Source organism: Ruditapes philippinarum, unplaced genomic scaffold, assembly GCF_026571515.1.
Source record: "Ruditapes philippinarum isolate M1 unplaced genomic scaffold, ASM2657151v2 ctg1916_1_1_1_1, whole genome shotgun sequence".
Lineage (NCBI taxonomy): Eukaryota > Metazoa > Mollusca > Bivalvia > Venerida > Veneridae > Ruditapes > Ruditapes philippinarum.
Window position 1 is genome coordinate 171249 of NW_026858937.1, and position 17121 is coordinate 188369.

General features: G+C 30.8%; 2 protein-coding genes across 2 annotated transcripts; one reads left to right on the forward strand and one right to left on the reverse strand.

The window, feature by feature from the left end:
* Positions 1 to 3949: 3949 nt before the first annotated feature.
* On the forward strand, positions 3950 to 7591 carry LOC132754737 (uncharacterized). Its single transcript, XM_060745422.1, has 6 exons — positions 3950 to 4138; positions 4988 to 5118; positions 5702 to 5796; positions 6841 to 6960; positions 7141 to 7275; positions 7445 to 7591. The coding sequence occupies exons 1-6, from the start codon at positions 3983 to 3985 to the stop codon at positions 7471 to 7473; spliced, it is 666 nt and encodes a 221-aa protein (XP_060601405.1). The 5' UTR covers positions 3950 to 3982; the 3' UTR covers positions 7474 to 7591.
* A 2655-nt stretch (positions 7592 to 10246) lies between these two features.
* LOC132754738 (uncharacterized) lies at positions 10247 to 13236 on the reverse strand. Its single transcript, XM_060745423.1, has 6 exons — positions 13048 to 13236; positions 11934 to 12064; positions 11467 to 11552; positions 10975 to 11094; positions 10641 to 10775; positions 10247 to 10364 (listed from the first exon to the last, which is right to left on the reverse strand). The coding sequence occupies exons 1-6, from the start codon at positions 13189 to 13191 to the stop codon at positions 10348 to 10350; spliced, it is 633 nt and encodes a 210-aa protein (XP_060601406.1). The 5' UTR covers positions 13192 to 13236; the 3' UTR covers positions 10247 to 10347.
* Between the last annotated feature and the right edge of the window lie 3885 nt (positions 13237 to 17121).

Consider the following 17121-nt stretch of genomic DNA (forward strand, 5'->3'; position numbering starts at 1 on the left):
TTGTAATGATTGCATGTTCTTTAAGCATTTTCTGAATTCATGCTCATGATGGTTTTCACAATTACATTATTTCAATTTAATAAAACCTTACTTTGACTTATATATAAGTATGTATATATTCACACATTTGTTTCCTTTTACAACACAAGGAATAATGCTACGTGCGGTCCTACTAAATGGAAAAAACAGAAGCCCTAAAGAACGCCCCAAAAGGCTAAAATGAAAAATGTTACAGACTCGGTTTGAAGGACGGTACTTAAAAGTACAAGCTACCGTTTACGCTTTCTAGCACAGGGTTTAACAGACTCGAACATTTTAGCATAAAAACGCTTAACATTTGAATTTAGAAATATTTTTAGATGTGCGCATACATACGGCGGTTATCATGAAATGTTTATTTCAAAATGTTGATAATAAGATATGAATGTTTAACAGAACTTATAAACATATTTGATCTAATTCATGCGCAAACGAAAATGATAAGACTAAACTACTAAATATTAGAAATAACAGCAAACAGAAAACTTTTGATTTATTTTTTATGTTATCTTAATGATAACCAATGTTATAAAATAACAAATCGTGTTGCGTCACTGACATCCTTTATGTTTTAACATATTGTCACTAATGGGTACAAAGCAGTTAAGTTCAAGGTACACATAATGTCTAAATGACACTTAAGGAGCAAAAATAGAACACTTCTGATATCATCGCATACATATCAATCATTTAGACAAAAAATGAAAAATAATATAAATTGATGATGATTTACAGCTAGATTATACCTAATGTAAACGTCATAAAATGTTTTATCCATTTCAAAATGTTATCTTCACTCTATTTTTTTTCTTTCAACTGTCTGGCCCAATTATGATTTTAGAAACTTGTAAAATATCCTTAAGAAATCGCTTTTTAAAGGTTTTTAGTATTTAAATTTTGTGTTTAATACGCCTTGGCAAAGATTAGACAAATTCTTTAAAATTCTGGTCTATAAAGAAAAAAGCAACCTTCAGGGAAGATATCACATAGACTTTTTTTCAGCTAAATCAAACCGAGCATGCAACATTTTAAAATTTGCCGTTTTGGGCTTTCAGTAGGGATTCTGTTTTTCTCTTTTTTACAGTCTTCACTTATTTTAGATTAGGAAATATGTAAGTATAGCCACTATTCTTTTAATAAACCCAAGACAAAAGAAACATTAATTAATAGCTTACTAAAATAAATTATGCTTTTCAGATCTTCCATAAGATTAACATTTTTTATCAGTAGAAGAGATCAAGGAAATTAAACAATATGAAAACATAAAGTCAATAAAAAGATAAGCATTCAATGACCGCATCCCCCAGCTTCCAATAGACACCAGCAATACAGAACCACTGGCTAAATCATTACAAATGCTGCTGTTATTATTGACAATGTCAGTAGATGGTACATTTAGTAATTTATTCTTGGATGTAAAAAACGTTTTCTATCTACTTTAAACGACACACAGAGCTGAACCATCTGAAATGGTTCAAATAAATGCATTTAAACATTGACATAGAAACTCGTTATAACATACAAAAGTATAGGTATCATGTCGGAGCTTATAATATTTTTTAAAATCCAGATGAATCAGCGATATTTTTGTTTTTATTGTGTTCCTTTCTCTTGATTATTGGCATCTGCGCCGAAGCGCGGCACCCTTTATGGAATGACATCAGATTTTGTGAAAGGGCAAGTGCAACTTCTCGGGCCTTTTCGTCGGTCATAATAGCCGATCATTCCGATTGGTATGAGAGTATTTGATTATCAAACATGAAATCAATGAATAGCGAACTAGAGAATTTCGCAATGCAAAAATAGTCAAATGAAAATATCTTATCCGTCAATTAATCGTGCTATTCGGGATTTTTATTTACCCGTTTTTATTACACAGTGGGGTATTATGTATGTTTTTGCTGAACCTATAAATAGAATGATGCCCTTAACATTTGTGAAAGCTCGAAAATATATTTAACGAAGTAGTTTTAGTGTAAAGAAACGGTCATTCGTGTAGTGATATGCAAATAAATAACGAACTAGAGAATTTTGCAGCAAATGAAATGCAAACATATTCAAACCTTTAATTATAAATCTATTGAAAAAATTTAAATAGGCCTTTTTTACGATTTGAAATTTTGCTGTTCAATATTTTGTTTGAAGGCATGGTTTTTTGAGTGGAACGTTGATTTGCAGAATATTGTGACAATTTTACAACAGAAACTTTCGTCTGCAATTTTAACATGAGTTGTCATGAGTTTTATTGGTAGAAAAGTAAACACACTGATGGGTCAGACGAGGTTTTTGAAGTAATTCATTAAAATAGTAGATTGACCTCCCAATAAAACAATTTACAGACTCTGGTCATTTGGACTACTATTTTGTGTGTTCCAAAGAAAATACCACATGAACTTGAAATTCCAATAAATAACCAATATTAATGATGATATCCAAAAAAAACCTATATAGTATAAATATACTTATACCATATGGGGGTATATTTTGGATATTATAGACCTGTTTATTTGGGATATTATCGTTAATATTGATAGAATTTCAAGTTCCTGTGAAAAAAATCATTTAATATTCTAATCTCTAGCATGCCTATCAAAGTTCACGATCAACAATGTCTTTCGTCCGCACATTCATACATGATATTCAATTCTGGTAAAAACCAATTAACCATTGAAAAGTTTATAAGAATATATGGTCATCTGATGTCTACTATAGTTCATCTTCACTTGCTGTTACTCATTCACTAGTCCTTATAATTAATTCATCAAAAATGAAATTATCTATTATTAACAAAATATTATAACGGTGCGAAGGAAATATCCAGCTTACGGGTTAGTGGTCAAGATGTAAAGCGTTTTTTTGGTTACAGGTTCCTATCTCGGAAGCAGAATTGGACTACGAATTCCTATAAACACTACTTTCGGTTCGAGCACTGATTACTTTAAAAGCAGTCATCGAGACGAGTAAAATAATATATACGACTTTTAAGCCAGAAACCCTTAACTTGCCACTTAAATTTGAAGTTTGGAAAAGTTTATTGCACCAGAAAAAAATAAACGCACGATAAATGATTACTGGCTATGGAACACACTTAAACACAATGTCCTAGACCCCTGTGTCCAAGTTGAAATTCTACACATGGTATAATTACCTTGTGAGTTTCTATGATTTCCTGTTTGAAGAATCACGTCCTTTTTTTGTCTGTTTGCCCTGTTCAATTTGGTGTCCTGTATGTTCCTCCGCTCTTCCTTGTTGATTTTCTTTGTCATTTTATAGTCGTCAAGGTTAGTTTTTATTACACTGTCCTTTTTAGAAATTGTTTGACACAAATTCATGTGCAACGGATATATTAGGGTTCTATTGATGCAATCTGCAACACTGTGACACTTTTCATATCTGAAAAGGGTGCAAATACTTAATCACATTGTCACACGGAGCTCTCCCACGGAGTACTTTACATTTATCTCGTAGGTTCTTATAGCGAGCGCCACTTGAAAGTGGAAGGATCAATTATCTCGAAGGACCAGAAAATATAACAACACTGAAGTGAAGTGCCGGACAACTTTTACACCTGCCACACACCACTTGACACCTGCTGTTGTGAATTCTAAAATCTGGACAAAGATTCCTCGAAAGCATTTATTACAAGAAAATTACATGAAAATTGCAGACTCGGTTTGATTTAGTCTGTACATAAGGGATAATAAAATAGTGCAACAAGGTTCTTTTTTAACATCCATTGATCAAACGAATTATACTTTATAAATAACAACACATTTAAAAGTGGAAAATGACGGTATACTTCACTGTCTGGTAGGATATCTAACCAATTAATTCATGCCTAGCTGGTAACCAATGATTGTTTTTTATGTAAGCGATAAGATCATGTGATCGTAACAGTATATAATATCTTTATTTTGTTCACCAAGTAAATACAAGATATAACATGTTCAACATGAGGCAACAAGTCGTCGTTTTTTTTATTTTCTGTGTTGGTGCGGGTTTAGGAGAGAAAGCTAAACTCTGCGAAAAATCACAGAGTTTCAGTGATGTTAGAATTCCATTTGACGAAACATTTAGTCAAGGTGACTTTGATTATTATGTAAGTACTGTTGTATTTTTCTCCATAGCTTTCTCCTACTGAATCAATCAGGAAATATTAGGAAAATTAAATCAATTTTAATGCAGCAAATGTGTAGTGGTCAAAGTTGTCTACTATGCCCGTGTTACTACTCAGCTATAGCTTTTAATCAAATATATATCAATATTCCATGCGTGATAAAAATATATGGTTACTATGTGTTATCAGTAACATTTTTTAAATACACTATCCTATTATTGTATTTAATTTAATATCATTCATTTTTCGTTGTTATTTTTATGACTGTTATATGTACCATCTTAAAGATTGAAGATATTTAAAATAGAATGTACAGCAAATATCCTCGTTTGTTGGGCATAACGTCATTGATAAAATAGTTTATGAAGCCTCATGACCATGCACCAATCTTGTATTAATTGAAGTTTGAGAATAAATGCGGAACCCCTACCCAGAAAGCACTATAAAGAAAGTAAAAGATATGTTAAAGTTGTAGATTTACCTTGATAGTTCTATGTGATGAATGAAAACTGCAACAGCCCTCAAACAACCAAAATATGTTTTTTAATTTATTGAATAAATTAATTGAATAATTTATTGAATAAATTCTCCGCATAAACCCAATGAAATTGATCGGCTAATTAATAATTTCGCTGAATGTCAAAACAGTCCTCGATGAACTATCAGCTAAGTTTGCAATACTGTAGACATTTTAGACTTTTGTCATTATGATTGTTACTTAATCAACAGTCAAATGATTCCAATATAGTAATTGCAGTACGACTTGTTTCACAGCATTAAAATCAAATGTCAGCAAGCTATATAACGACTTTTATTTAACAACACTTTTAGGTTTCAGGGCCAAATTTAAAAGGAGCTTATGTCTTGCTGCCTAACCCGACACCGTTTCCTGTCAATACAAATTATGACTGTACGATCAACAAGATCGATAACTCCACCTATCAGCAAGTATGCCATGGCTTGTAAGTTGAAACTAGATTTGATATTTTGTCTTATAACGTCATGTTAAATAATTCTTATATCAAACAATAAGCAAGCATTTCGACATAATTAAATCAATTTTGTTGTCAAGTCAATGAAGCTTCAATGTTAAATCCTATGTCAGATAGTGTTCAATAGGAAATGACATGTAACAATCGTACATATACCATGCTTGAATTCTGTTGTAAGACCTGTTATGACCAGGTGACATTAATACAACTTTAATGAGGTGGCCCAGTTTATTGTGTTTTACTTTATTACAAAGAAAATTAACATCATAAATTATGTTGACTGCAGTTTCCTTAAGTTGTTTATAATCGTCTTTTTGTTCGTTTTTTTTTTTTTTTTTTTTTTTTTTTTTGTTTGTTTGTTTGCTTTTGTTTTTGTCTTTTTGTTGGCCTTATATACGGCGCTGTATTTTGATAGGGGTGCGCATATTGAACGTATCCTTCCTCATAGACGTTTGTTTTCATATTGCAACTCTAGACATAGGTCTAAGCTAATGATTGTTTGCTTGCTTTGGGCGGTATTTCACGATAAACTATAGATAATATTGCTCTTCAGCGACTCAAGCTGCACAACCTGCCTTGAATATAGCTTCCCAATAACATCTGAGATTGACGGAAACAAAGTTATATTTACATCATTAGAATCGAATGGTAAGTTATAATTTATCTGTTATATAATGTTATAATATTTTTTGGCAATTTCTGTTAAAAGTTTCTTCAATTGTATTATTGAAAATTCTGTTTGTTCGTGGTGTTATCCCAGTTTAGACGTGTTAACAATTTTAAAAGGCGCATGCGAAAAAGTTGTATGTCAATATATTTGCAAATTGATATCGAAGGATGAATATAAAATAATTTCAATCTTTTTTTTCATTTCTTATTATATTTTTTTTCATTATAATAAATGTATGAATATCTTAACCGTATCTTTAAGTTCGTATGGGTAATCATTTTTTTTTTGTCAGACAGTAAGTACTAGTAATATTTAAAAAAAGAATCAAAACTTAATAAAAATGTTACAGTTTACAACAGGTTTTGAACCCACTATCTTAATTCATTTTCATCTTTAGTTAGTGTTTGAAATTATTTTTTGTCCAATAGGATTGCAGTGTTTGAAATGAATCTTAACAGATTTAAGTCGGCTGCTTATAAATTATTTAAAACATTAAAAGTACGTATTTACAAAATTAAATTGGTCAGACGCGACAGAAACAATTAACTGCGCGTGCGTAAATCATATTCATATTCACTGGGTGAATATGATTTAGGCATGCGCAGTTTTAACTAGGTGTAGTGTCATATTCACTAGCTAAAGTTTTCTTATCTTAACTGGAATCAGACTCATTATTCAATGACAATACATCATTGACTATTTAACATTGTTGCATTTTGTTCTTTATGGCATACTTTTTAAAATTGTTGCATTTTGTTCTTTATGGCATTTTAATCGATTCAAAAATCTATTATTCCATAAAAGTTACACTGCAATAATAAGTTTATTGATAACATGTTTTTACTTTTTGTGTGTGATTTTTAATTGATCCATTAAATATGGCTCTCGCCCCGCTCAATATGACATTTACTGGTAAATATCACATCATATCCAATGGCTCACTATAGCTAGTTAATAATCGTATAATATTAAATGAGATGCAACTGCTCGTATAACACTGTATTTTATCCATTACTTTACAGGGAATAAAGTAAATAACTACTACTGGTCTTTTTGTCCAACTAAATACCTTCTGAGACTACAATGCCCAAGACACAGCCTTCAACAACACGATAAATGTGCACGGACTGGCGCCCGAATAAGTATGATGTTTTTCCCTCTGAAGATGATATTTGATGATTTCAATGATGAGAAAAATGCAGCTTTGTCATGCTGTTTTAATTAACATTGTTTAGTGAAAAATTATCTAAATTTTCTTACAAAAATATTTGAAGTTGATTACTTCTGTTGAAGTATTTTCATTTGTTGTGTACATATTTCAGCCGTTTATCTAGTGGGAGATGTTAGTCGAAATAATGTCCCATTGACAGACATTTCCTTAGATATCTTCGCTAAAACTGGGGTCAAATTTGGAGAAATAGACGGCATGAATTGGTTTACAACAGAAAATACTGGAAGTGAGTGGGGTTTTTTTTACTTGTGTTTTAATGAAAGGTTAATTCTGAAAAAAATAAATAAAACTTTTATGTGAAAAAAAAGGTTCACTACATAATATGGAAAAATTATTATTATTTTGTTCTATCAATGCCAATTGAATGTTACATGTATTTATCGAAATCGTTTCAGCTCAATGTGATGTTTGTCAGAGACGATGAAAGGAAAGATAAGTCAATGAATGATAGACGCCTACTTCTTATATAATAAAAAAACTGATAAAAACATTAAATACTTTTAGCATCAATATTTGACTTGTCATTTTATATTTTACCCCCTTACTTGTTTGTAATGTTAAATTCCCATAGGTCGCTGGGAGTTATTCTCGCTATCAATGCAAATGTACCACGTGACTAAAAAATTTGTATTGTTACATAGGTAACAGTATTTTTAACAGTATAAAATCTGGTCAGGTGGTTCATTTTCTAAAGAAAAACGAAATGGCTTGCATTTTTTTTCCATTCATCTTTTTAGTTTTCGAAGTTCATCACGAAGAGGTATCACGAGAGTGACTATATCAGACATACCACTAAAATTAAGTTTTGCACTCCGAGTGCTCTTCGCGTCTAAAATATCCTTTGGTTAAATAATAAAAAAATTAACATCCGTTTTCATCGGAAGTTAACTGGTATTGCATGGGAATAATTATGTTGGTACAATTATGTGCCAGTGAAACATTACAGGTGTGGCATCCTGTTTTATATATATACTGAATGTGTACCGTGGGTTCCGACGATGCAGGTGTGGTAGACAGTAATCATCGTAAATGAACATCATGTATCATCAATTGCTTAAAGAATAAAAGAACAATAACGTTTCAAGTATACTTACAACTTGGAAGGTAAGGAAAGTTGAGTTATTGTAACTTCTATTCAGTATTGTTACAGTAAGATTTAGTTGAAATTTTCAGATCGTTAACACTATTACCCAACGTAAACGCTATGGGTAAGAGTATTTTCCTCTGGATGATATTTTTACTGTTACCCACAAACCTATGTGTTATTTATATATTATTCATATGTTATTCATCACTTGCCCCTCACCGCTGTGATTTCGAATCCCGACAGGGACTTTGGATTCTTTCATGTGAGGAAGCTATCCAGTTAGCTTACGGAACATCGGTGGTTCTACTCGGGTGCCCGTTCGTGCCTGAAATAATGCACGGAAGGGCACCTGAGGTCTTCCTCCACCAGTAAGGCTGGAACGTCGCCATATGACCTATACTGTGTCGGTGTGACGTAAAACCCAATCAAACAAACAAATATGTGATTCGGCCCCTAAATATTATAAATTTACATATCAACTTGACACAAATCTTATACATAATAAGGATGAGATCCCTGTGACCAATGTTAAGGCCGAAGATCAAATTAAAGTAACATTTGTGGAGCGACCAATTGACAACTACTAGCGCAAATTTTACCAGTTTAACATTGCGAATTACTCATTAAAGGTCACTAAAGGTATTTAAAATTTCTCTTGAGAAAATTATTGCTTTTATATTGCAAGTACAGTGATATTTAGAATCAATGTTATATACAGCGTAAAACAAACAATGTTTTGAAACAAGAATCAACCTTAAAGATATTTTAAGACTTTACATTTTATACATTATCTGCTAAAACATTTACATGTACACAAATTCCACGCATGTATAACACTTTAGAAGTTAAAGATTATTTCATATGCTGACAAAATTTCAACTTTAATTGTTGCTTACACATATTTATACAGTTGATGATGTAACTACAAGCAACAAACTAGATAGAATATTAAGAATGAATCTATTTCCTGATATTGTATTTTTTTTTGTGAGTGTAATGCCGTACAACATAACCGTTCCTCATACATACAATCTTAACAAATATACATTGTTACATACTTTTAAATGATATACATGTATTGAGAAATATTTATGAAATATAATGTGTATTTTCAATTTACGTACTTTCACTGTAAAAATATTTTTCACTGCAATGAAACATATTTTTCGCATTTTCACTGGTATCTTGCCGGACTACTTTCTTCTTTTTTCGCACCGGAATAAAGTTTGTGACTACTTTCATTAGGCAAGTGTCATCTTATATTACAGAAAACAACATCTTTCAGTTTAAAGGTGTTTGATTCCAACGTCTTTATTTATATACCAGACATGGGGCATATATGCATAGTAATAATAGTTATCAGTAGAACTATCATGAGAAATAAAAACATAATAGATATCAAACTAAAACAATCCAAACACAAAGAAACCAAATTTTTGTTGTGAAGTCTGCATTTAAACAATACTTCAAAACGTAGTAAAAGAAATTATGTGTTGTTAAAAACTCAGTTTTTAGTAATTTTATGTCAAAAAAGTGCATCATATCACTGCTAGGCCTTCTTCAAAAAAGAGGTATATTACATGAATGGGCAATATTCTGATTGTGCTTTATGCTTTAAAGCATGTGCTTTCAGGTGATAACACAATCGTGTTTGCAAACTACCGATTTCAAAAATGCTTACACGGAATTCGTCCCTGCACAATGTAAATGCAGGCAAGGTTAACCTCTCATCTGTTAATGTGAGTTTGACCTTGACGGTATGAGTCAAAATGTTGCAAATGACACATGTTCTTAATACAAATGGAAATGTTTTGGGCCAGACATTAAACAGGCCCTGTAACAAAACCTCAAAGTGTAACCTTAATTCTCCATCAGATTATCTCGTTCGATCTTCGATTGTGACCTTGGTTTTGGAGGTATGGGGTTTTGGTGTTACGCATGACACACTATATTATGGTTAACATATGCGCAAAATTATTTATATTTCTGAGATGATTGGACCGGACACGAAGTGTTAAGAAAAGACAGTCAGACGGTCAGAGCGTATAGTTATATCCTGTTTTTTCTTCGAACAGGGGGCAGGGCAAATGAACACAAAAGCAAGAAAGAAGCCATTTTAAATGCTGCTGTTATTTATTGATGTTCATAAATCAATTCATTCAATATTGTTTGATGTTAATCACGTTTTGTTTTCATCAATTTCTGTCAACTTCAAGGGACACACGGAGCTGAAATAATTAAATTAAATGCATCTGTTACTCTTTCTTACAAAGAATAATGTTAAACATTATGACATAGCTTATAATATGTATTAAATGCTAGATGAAGCATTGAGATGTAATTTATGTTGTCCCTTTTTGTTGATTATATCATAAAGAATTACATGTACATAAAATTGTAAGAAGCAAACTTCTTGAAATATTTAAAGGTTACAAAACTTCCGGAGCAAATCAATTTATTTTTGTTAACTGATTTTTGATGTTGTAAATATATTGTGCACTCACTTCCGGTATTTTCTGTAAAATACCAATTCATGCCATCTATCTCTCCAAACATGACCCCGGTTGCAGTGAAGATTTCTTTGGCAATATCATTCCATGGAGCATTATTTAGATTGACATCTCCGACCAGAAACACGGCTACAATGTCATCAAAATAACAATGATGTTATAACATCAGTCAAAGATGAAGGAACAATGTAAATGAGCAAGCGACGAAGAATTATCAAAAACATTATATTCAAGAGAATACATAATACATTGTGAATGAGATAAAAGATAGTATATGCAATATTTCTTCTTATCATAAAAATGTTATGCAAGTAACGAAATAACATACTTGTCCGGGCGCCCGACTGTGCACATCTGTTGTTCGTTAGAATACTGTCACTTGGACATTGCATCCTCAGAATGAATTTACTTGGACATGGGGACCAGTAGTACTCATTAACTACATTATCTGTTAAAAACAATGAAATTGAACATCAATGTTCTGTCTCTTAGAAAAAACTCTGTAAGTTAAAGATGACATTCTTTTTTGTAGCCTCAAATCAATGTAACCATAGTGCATAATATAACCTTATTCAATTATACAATGTTCTTAGATGTTAATTCTCTGCGATGTATTTTTGTTTTTATTTTACATTAATTTTTCTTCAACAAAGAATTATTTCAGGAACATTCAACACACGATCGTATTTTATTGTAAGTTAAAATAATGTTTATCAATAGAATCGCCAGGATGAAAAGTAAATTTACTAAACAACTAATTATATCAACAGTTAACAAAACTGTTTAGTTCATATATGTTTTATAACATCTAGTAACTTACTATTTGGATCTGTGTACTGGAAAGAGATCATGTTTCCCTGTGTTACTATGGTGAGAGTTAAGGTATATTCAGTGCATGCAGGTTCGCTTAAAAGCAATTATATATTAATATGATAATATATTCAGTGCATTCAGATTCGCTAAAAAGCCATTACATGTTAATATAATAAATTAATGTATTTAATTCACAAAATAACATCATAAGCATTTTTTTCATGAACATGTTGTAAGTTGCTCAAACATTACATGCATCATATGACAGCTTTCAAGCTAAATTGTTTTGGATTATTATGTCATAAAGTGCATCTCAATTCGTTAGTTTATTTCTAGATGTTTGTTTATCTTACACATATACACAATTCACGACGCTATTGGTATTTAAACGTTTGGCTAGATTAATGTCTTGCTTGTAATGCAAAATACATAAATGGATTTATATTACGATAATGTTGCATAGGCTAAACTTACAGTCCAGTGCAAACTCGTTGGTAGGTTGTAGCATCGATCTTGGTTATCATACAGTTGTAATTTGAACTAACTGTAAATGGTGCTGGGTCGGGAAGCAAAATATAGGCTTGTTTTAGAGTTGCACCTGCGACCTAAATCAACATTAGAACAAATAAATTTCAGATATGATACAAAAATGTTGTCCTGATATTTGCAACTATTTTACGATTCTAAGTTTTAATTTATTTTTTCATACGAGTATATTTATTTTTTTTTAATTATTTATATTTGTTTATTTATTTATTCATTTATTTTTTATTTATTTATTTATTAATTTTCACGTAAAATATTAGATGGTAAGATGAACCGAACAAGCACTTTGTTGAGTTTGTGTCATAAAGGCAGACTATATAAAAGTATGAACATTTAATTCATTCCGTATCATTATCATATCTTAGTTTAAACACTTTTGTATTTAAACTTTTTGTTTGCATAATAAATAACATTAAAACAAATTTTACGAATTGATAAGAAAGCTTAAAAAACTTTGATTACAACATTTCCGTGATCAAAATTTCACACATTTTATATTAAAGAAGACAAAATATGCAATATTAAACTTAAATATAAATATCATTTCTAATTAAGTTGTGCTTGCTTTCTTATAAATACGTACTATCCTGAAAATAATTATTCCGGAGTAATTCAAGATTCGTAACTGGTCTTAAAAAAGGAAAACTTCAAGTTTAAGTTTACTGAAATTAAATTTAGAAAATACAAGACTAAACGTTTAATCTTATTAACCAAAAAATTGATCTTATTTTAGTTTAATAATTGTCAAATACATAGCACTTACAATCATTACATGTTATTGAAATGTGTTAAAATAGTAAACATATTTTCTTATACATGCAGTAAATGTTTAAAACCAAACTGCTGTTCATAATGTATTAACAGTGATTTAAAGTGCTTCCACTTATCATGTTTGTGTGCTTTAGAGTAAATTTTGAATTACAACATGAATATATTTTTCAAAGTGTTAAAACACTTTAGTTAAAGAATTTTGATATGTTTTAAGTTTGGCAGTTGCTTTTGTCGAATGAAGTATTTTCTAAATAGAACAAAATGAACTTACATTATTATCAAAATCCTCCTGTGTCAACGTATAAGCTGGAATTCTAACATCACTAAGGCTCTGTGAATTTTCACAGAAATGAGTATTTTCTCCCAAACTTAAACCAACACAGAAAATCACAATAGCAATGATTTGTAAGCCCATAATGACTGTTCTTCTTCCTTTGTACTGTGTAATTAAAATATAGATATCAATAACACTTTTAAAGGCGATATATGACATATTGCATTTAGATGAGATATTGTTATCAAGATATTTTTATTAGTATCAGCTGGATAGAATCTAATTGGTTGTATATCTAACGGGGAATGGCAATACACTAAACATGACAACCTGTCAAAGTATGCAAAACAGCCATTTTAATAGAGTGTTTGAATTACTATTCCACCCCTAAGAATACAAATATATGAATTGAAAGGCAACTATATGAAATATGTTTTTATTTGAATGATTAAAACACATTTACTACTTTAAAGAAGATTGGGCTACAAATATAATCAAAGGGCTGCAAGCTTTGTGGTATCTTCTGATCTTTGCAATCTAAATCGTACTGTATATCTGTATGTATTTTCCTGTATAAGTTTATTTTTATTTAGTTTGATACATACGGAATTTTGCATAACTACAGTAGAGTTGCATCAAATAATCATTGATGTTCATTTTTTATGACAGACAACACTTTATCCTTGCATATCATGGCTACTTCCTTAAACAAAGACACTTAAAAAAGAGTTTAAACAAAAGTTGCCTCGATTGGGATTTGAACTCCAGACCTCTAACACGCTAGACGAGCCCCGTTACCCCTGCACCACGAATTAGTTATCTAAAAGATGCCTGAATAAAATCTAGTCATTTCTAAATTTAGAACTTCCATTGCATTCCGGTTTGTAATCCTTACTAAATTTCAGGATAAACCTGTTCTTTAAAATTGAAGTAAATAATTTAGCGAAATCTTCTCGCCGAAAACAGTCCGACGTGTAGAATCTATATATTCCTCTTATTGGCAGTCAGATTTATTTATGTAGTATTCGGTAATCGACATCGTTAAAAAAAGCATTTTCATTGATTAAAATCAAAATCATCCGCGTAATTTGTGATTGTGCATTTATTGACAATTCTATAAGACAACGCTACTTTTAAACTTTGAAAGCGTTGTAATTTGTTAGATACTTGTAACAAAATAGAAATATTTCTTTCTTTAAAATCGCTAGTTTTAAGCTGTTTTAAGAACTACTTGTTGTTAGGTTTGTCGTGAAATTCTGTGTCAGAGATTGAATGCCAGCTTTGTATTTACTGACCTTCGGTCAGAAAATACAAAAATCTGACAAATAATGTATTAAAAGTGTTCTAAGTGACAACACTTATATAATGAATGATGATATTTTGTTCTGGAACATTTAATTACCTTACATTGTTAGAAACTTTAAATAAGATTATGAATTTCACACTTACTAACAACAAACATATGCAATTCTTTCATGATATATTTGTATATCACGTATGATTCTGGTTTCTTACAACAAATTTGTGTGTGGCATTACATACATGTACCTTCCATTATAAACCAAAAACTTTAAAACATGTTAATATTTTCAACGGAGATGTTTGTTTTTGCCTTTAGATAATTAAACAACGGCAGATGACGTCATAAAACAAGATGTATAAAGATAATTATTATTTTATGTTGAACACAATAAATCCTTTGAAATAAGTTGGTTTTACTTTCCCGTTTGAATCCGCCTATAAAAACACAAAGTTAATTAAACATTAACAATAAGTTTTGATGTGATATGTCAACTTGATAATGAGTAAAATGATTAATAGATGCAGCTTTATACCATGTTTTTGTCTTAATAGCATTATATTGATCATATTTTATTTTATATTCAATATGTTACCAACTTCGCAATATACATCTACTTTACTGTTTTACATTTATCTTTCTTTTAAATCAGCGTTAAGACAAATGTTGAGGTTTAATATATGGCCTTTGATAATAAAACATAATGTTAAAATATAACAATGCCTCATTAATAAATGACAAAATCTGACGAGTTTTCTATACCCATCTTCTTTCTGTTTCGTCATAACTGCAAATATCTGTTTCAATTAACCAACTTATTATTGTTGTTGTTGTTTTTTTTTCTTGTTTCTTATTTTTATTAATTTATTTATTTTTTTTAACAAATATTAAGATCAGTGGCGAAAAGGCCGAGTGGCAATCGCGTCGGACTAGTAATTCAATAGAATAGAGAAAAGCAGAATCTCCAAAGAAAGCCCAAACACGGCATTATTGAAAATGTTACAGGAGCCTGTTCATGGACGGTACTGGAAAGTGCAAGTTGCCGTCCAAGCCCCGTAGCACCGGCTTCAGCAGAATTTACTGGTACTGGTACCGGCTTAAGCAGAATTTAAGATGAACTTGTAAAATAAGTTTTGCTATCCGAATATTTTAAAACCCTGTTGTAAATATATTAACATATCTTACTTTTTGCCTTTTCTATTCTATGCTGGTAAAATTGCTTGATTTAAAGTGCTTTAAATTTTGAATAGGTATTCGTTAATTATGATTTAAAAGAATATAATGTTAGAAAGATTTACTCAGACACTACAAGATATAAAAAAAAACATCTTGCACAAACGCATTCCCAGACAATTCAAAGTACAAAGACTCCCAGCATGGTATTGTGACTGCACAAAGAGCGGGATAGATGGGGCGAACAATTATTAGTAACTTCTTCAGGTAACTCCTAGACGACTCAAAGTGAATGGATTAGAGAAACTTGTTCTATTACCTGAAGATTGCTTAGTGTTTAAAATCCTCGTAAAACAATACTGACGTTTTCTTTTCTTTCTAAGAAGGCAAATAAAAAGGTTAATAACATAATTTGCAAGCTTGATACAACACCAAGAGGCAGGAAACAATTATTGAAGTAATAATAAGATAACAGACAGATTATAACTCTTAACGACAAAACATCATGTTGAATTGATTCCGTCAGTGATAAAATTGCATTTCTTTCACATTAAAACATAAATGTCACTTTCATCTTATCAATTATCAAAGCTCAAAGCCTGAAATAATGAATAAATTTTGCATCGCGTCGTATGTTATACATGATAACAGTACCTAAAAGGTTATTCACATTATCTTTAATACGTTATTGTATTTATCTCAGACGTTGCAGTAAAGTTATAGGTTAAGTGTAGACAAATCCATTTGCTGCAACATATATATTAAATAATATAACCTACCTAACCAGAGATGGTGTATGAATATTTTTATTTGTATTATTATTATTATTATTATTATTATTTAGCTTAAGTCTGCAATATTACAGGAGAATATGGTAGACTCCCATTTTGTATTACTTATTATACAAATTGCATCCGATATTGGTATACACTATTAGTTATGACAATATGTTGTCAGCCAAAACAATTAAATGTAATTTAAAAATCACACAATGATTTAGGACTTATTGGGCAAGCAAAATACGAATATTTTTGCACAGTTATGGATTTAGTTATGTCAAGAAATAGGAGATGTGAATATTTTTGTGAACAGCTTAAACAAAGCTTAAAACGTATTCCTAGAAATGTTCGCGGATACAATATTTCGCGTTTTTCACAACGTCGGCATTTTCGCGGAGACAAACTTTCGCGGATATGTAGTAACCGCAAATTCCGCGAATGTTAAGTCGCTACGGCCTAAATTACAGTTTTTGGAGGCTACGTTTTTGATGCATGACCTTGCCTGTTGGGTGCTTTTCATTATTTTATTTTTTGACAAGTCGCGCCTAAAGCGCAACGTTACTCGATACATTTTCATCTATTGACTACTTTAATGTTTCCTTACCTTTTTCATTATGTGATTAAGTAAGATTTAGTCAGACCCGTTAGCTTTTATTCTCATTTGAATCATAACTGACTTTTTCTTCAAAATGTCGATACGTATTTTTTACACATTATCGGACTGTACATCGCTTTCATTATAACAAAATAACAGCTGTTTATCAATGTAGCACTTGATCGCTATTGTACTTTTAACAAAGGATTACACCTACTCCAAGC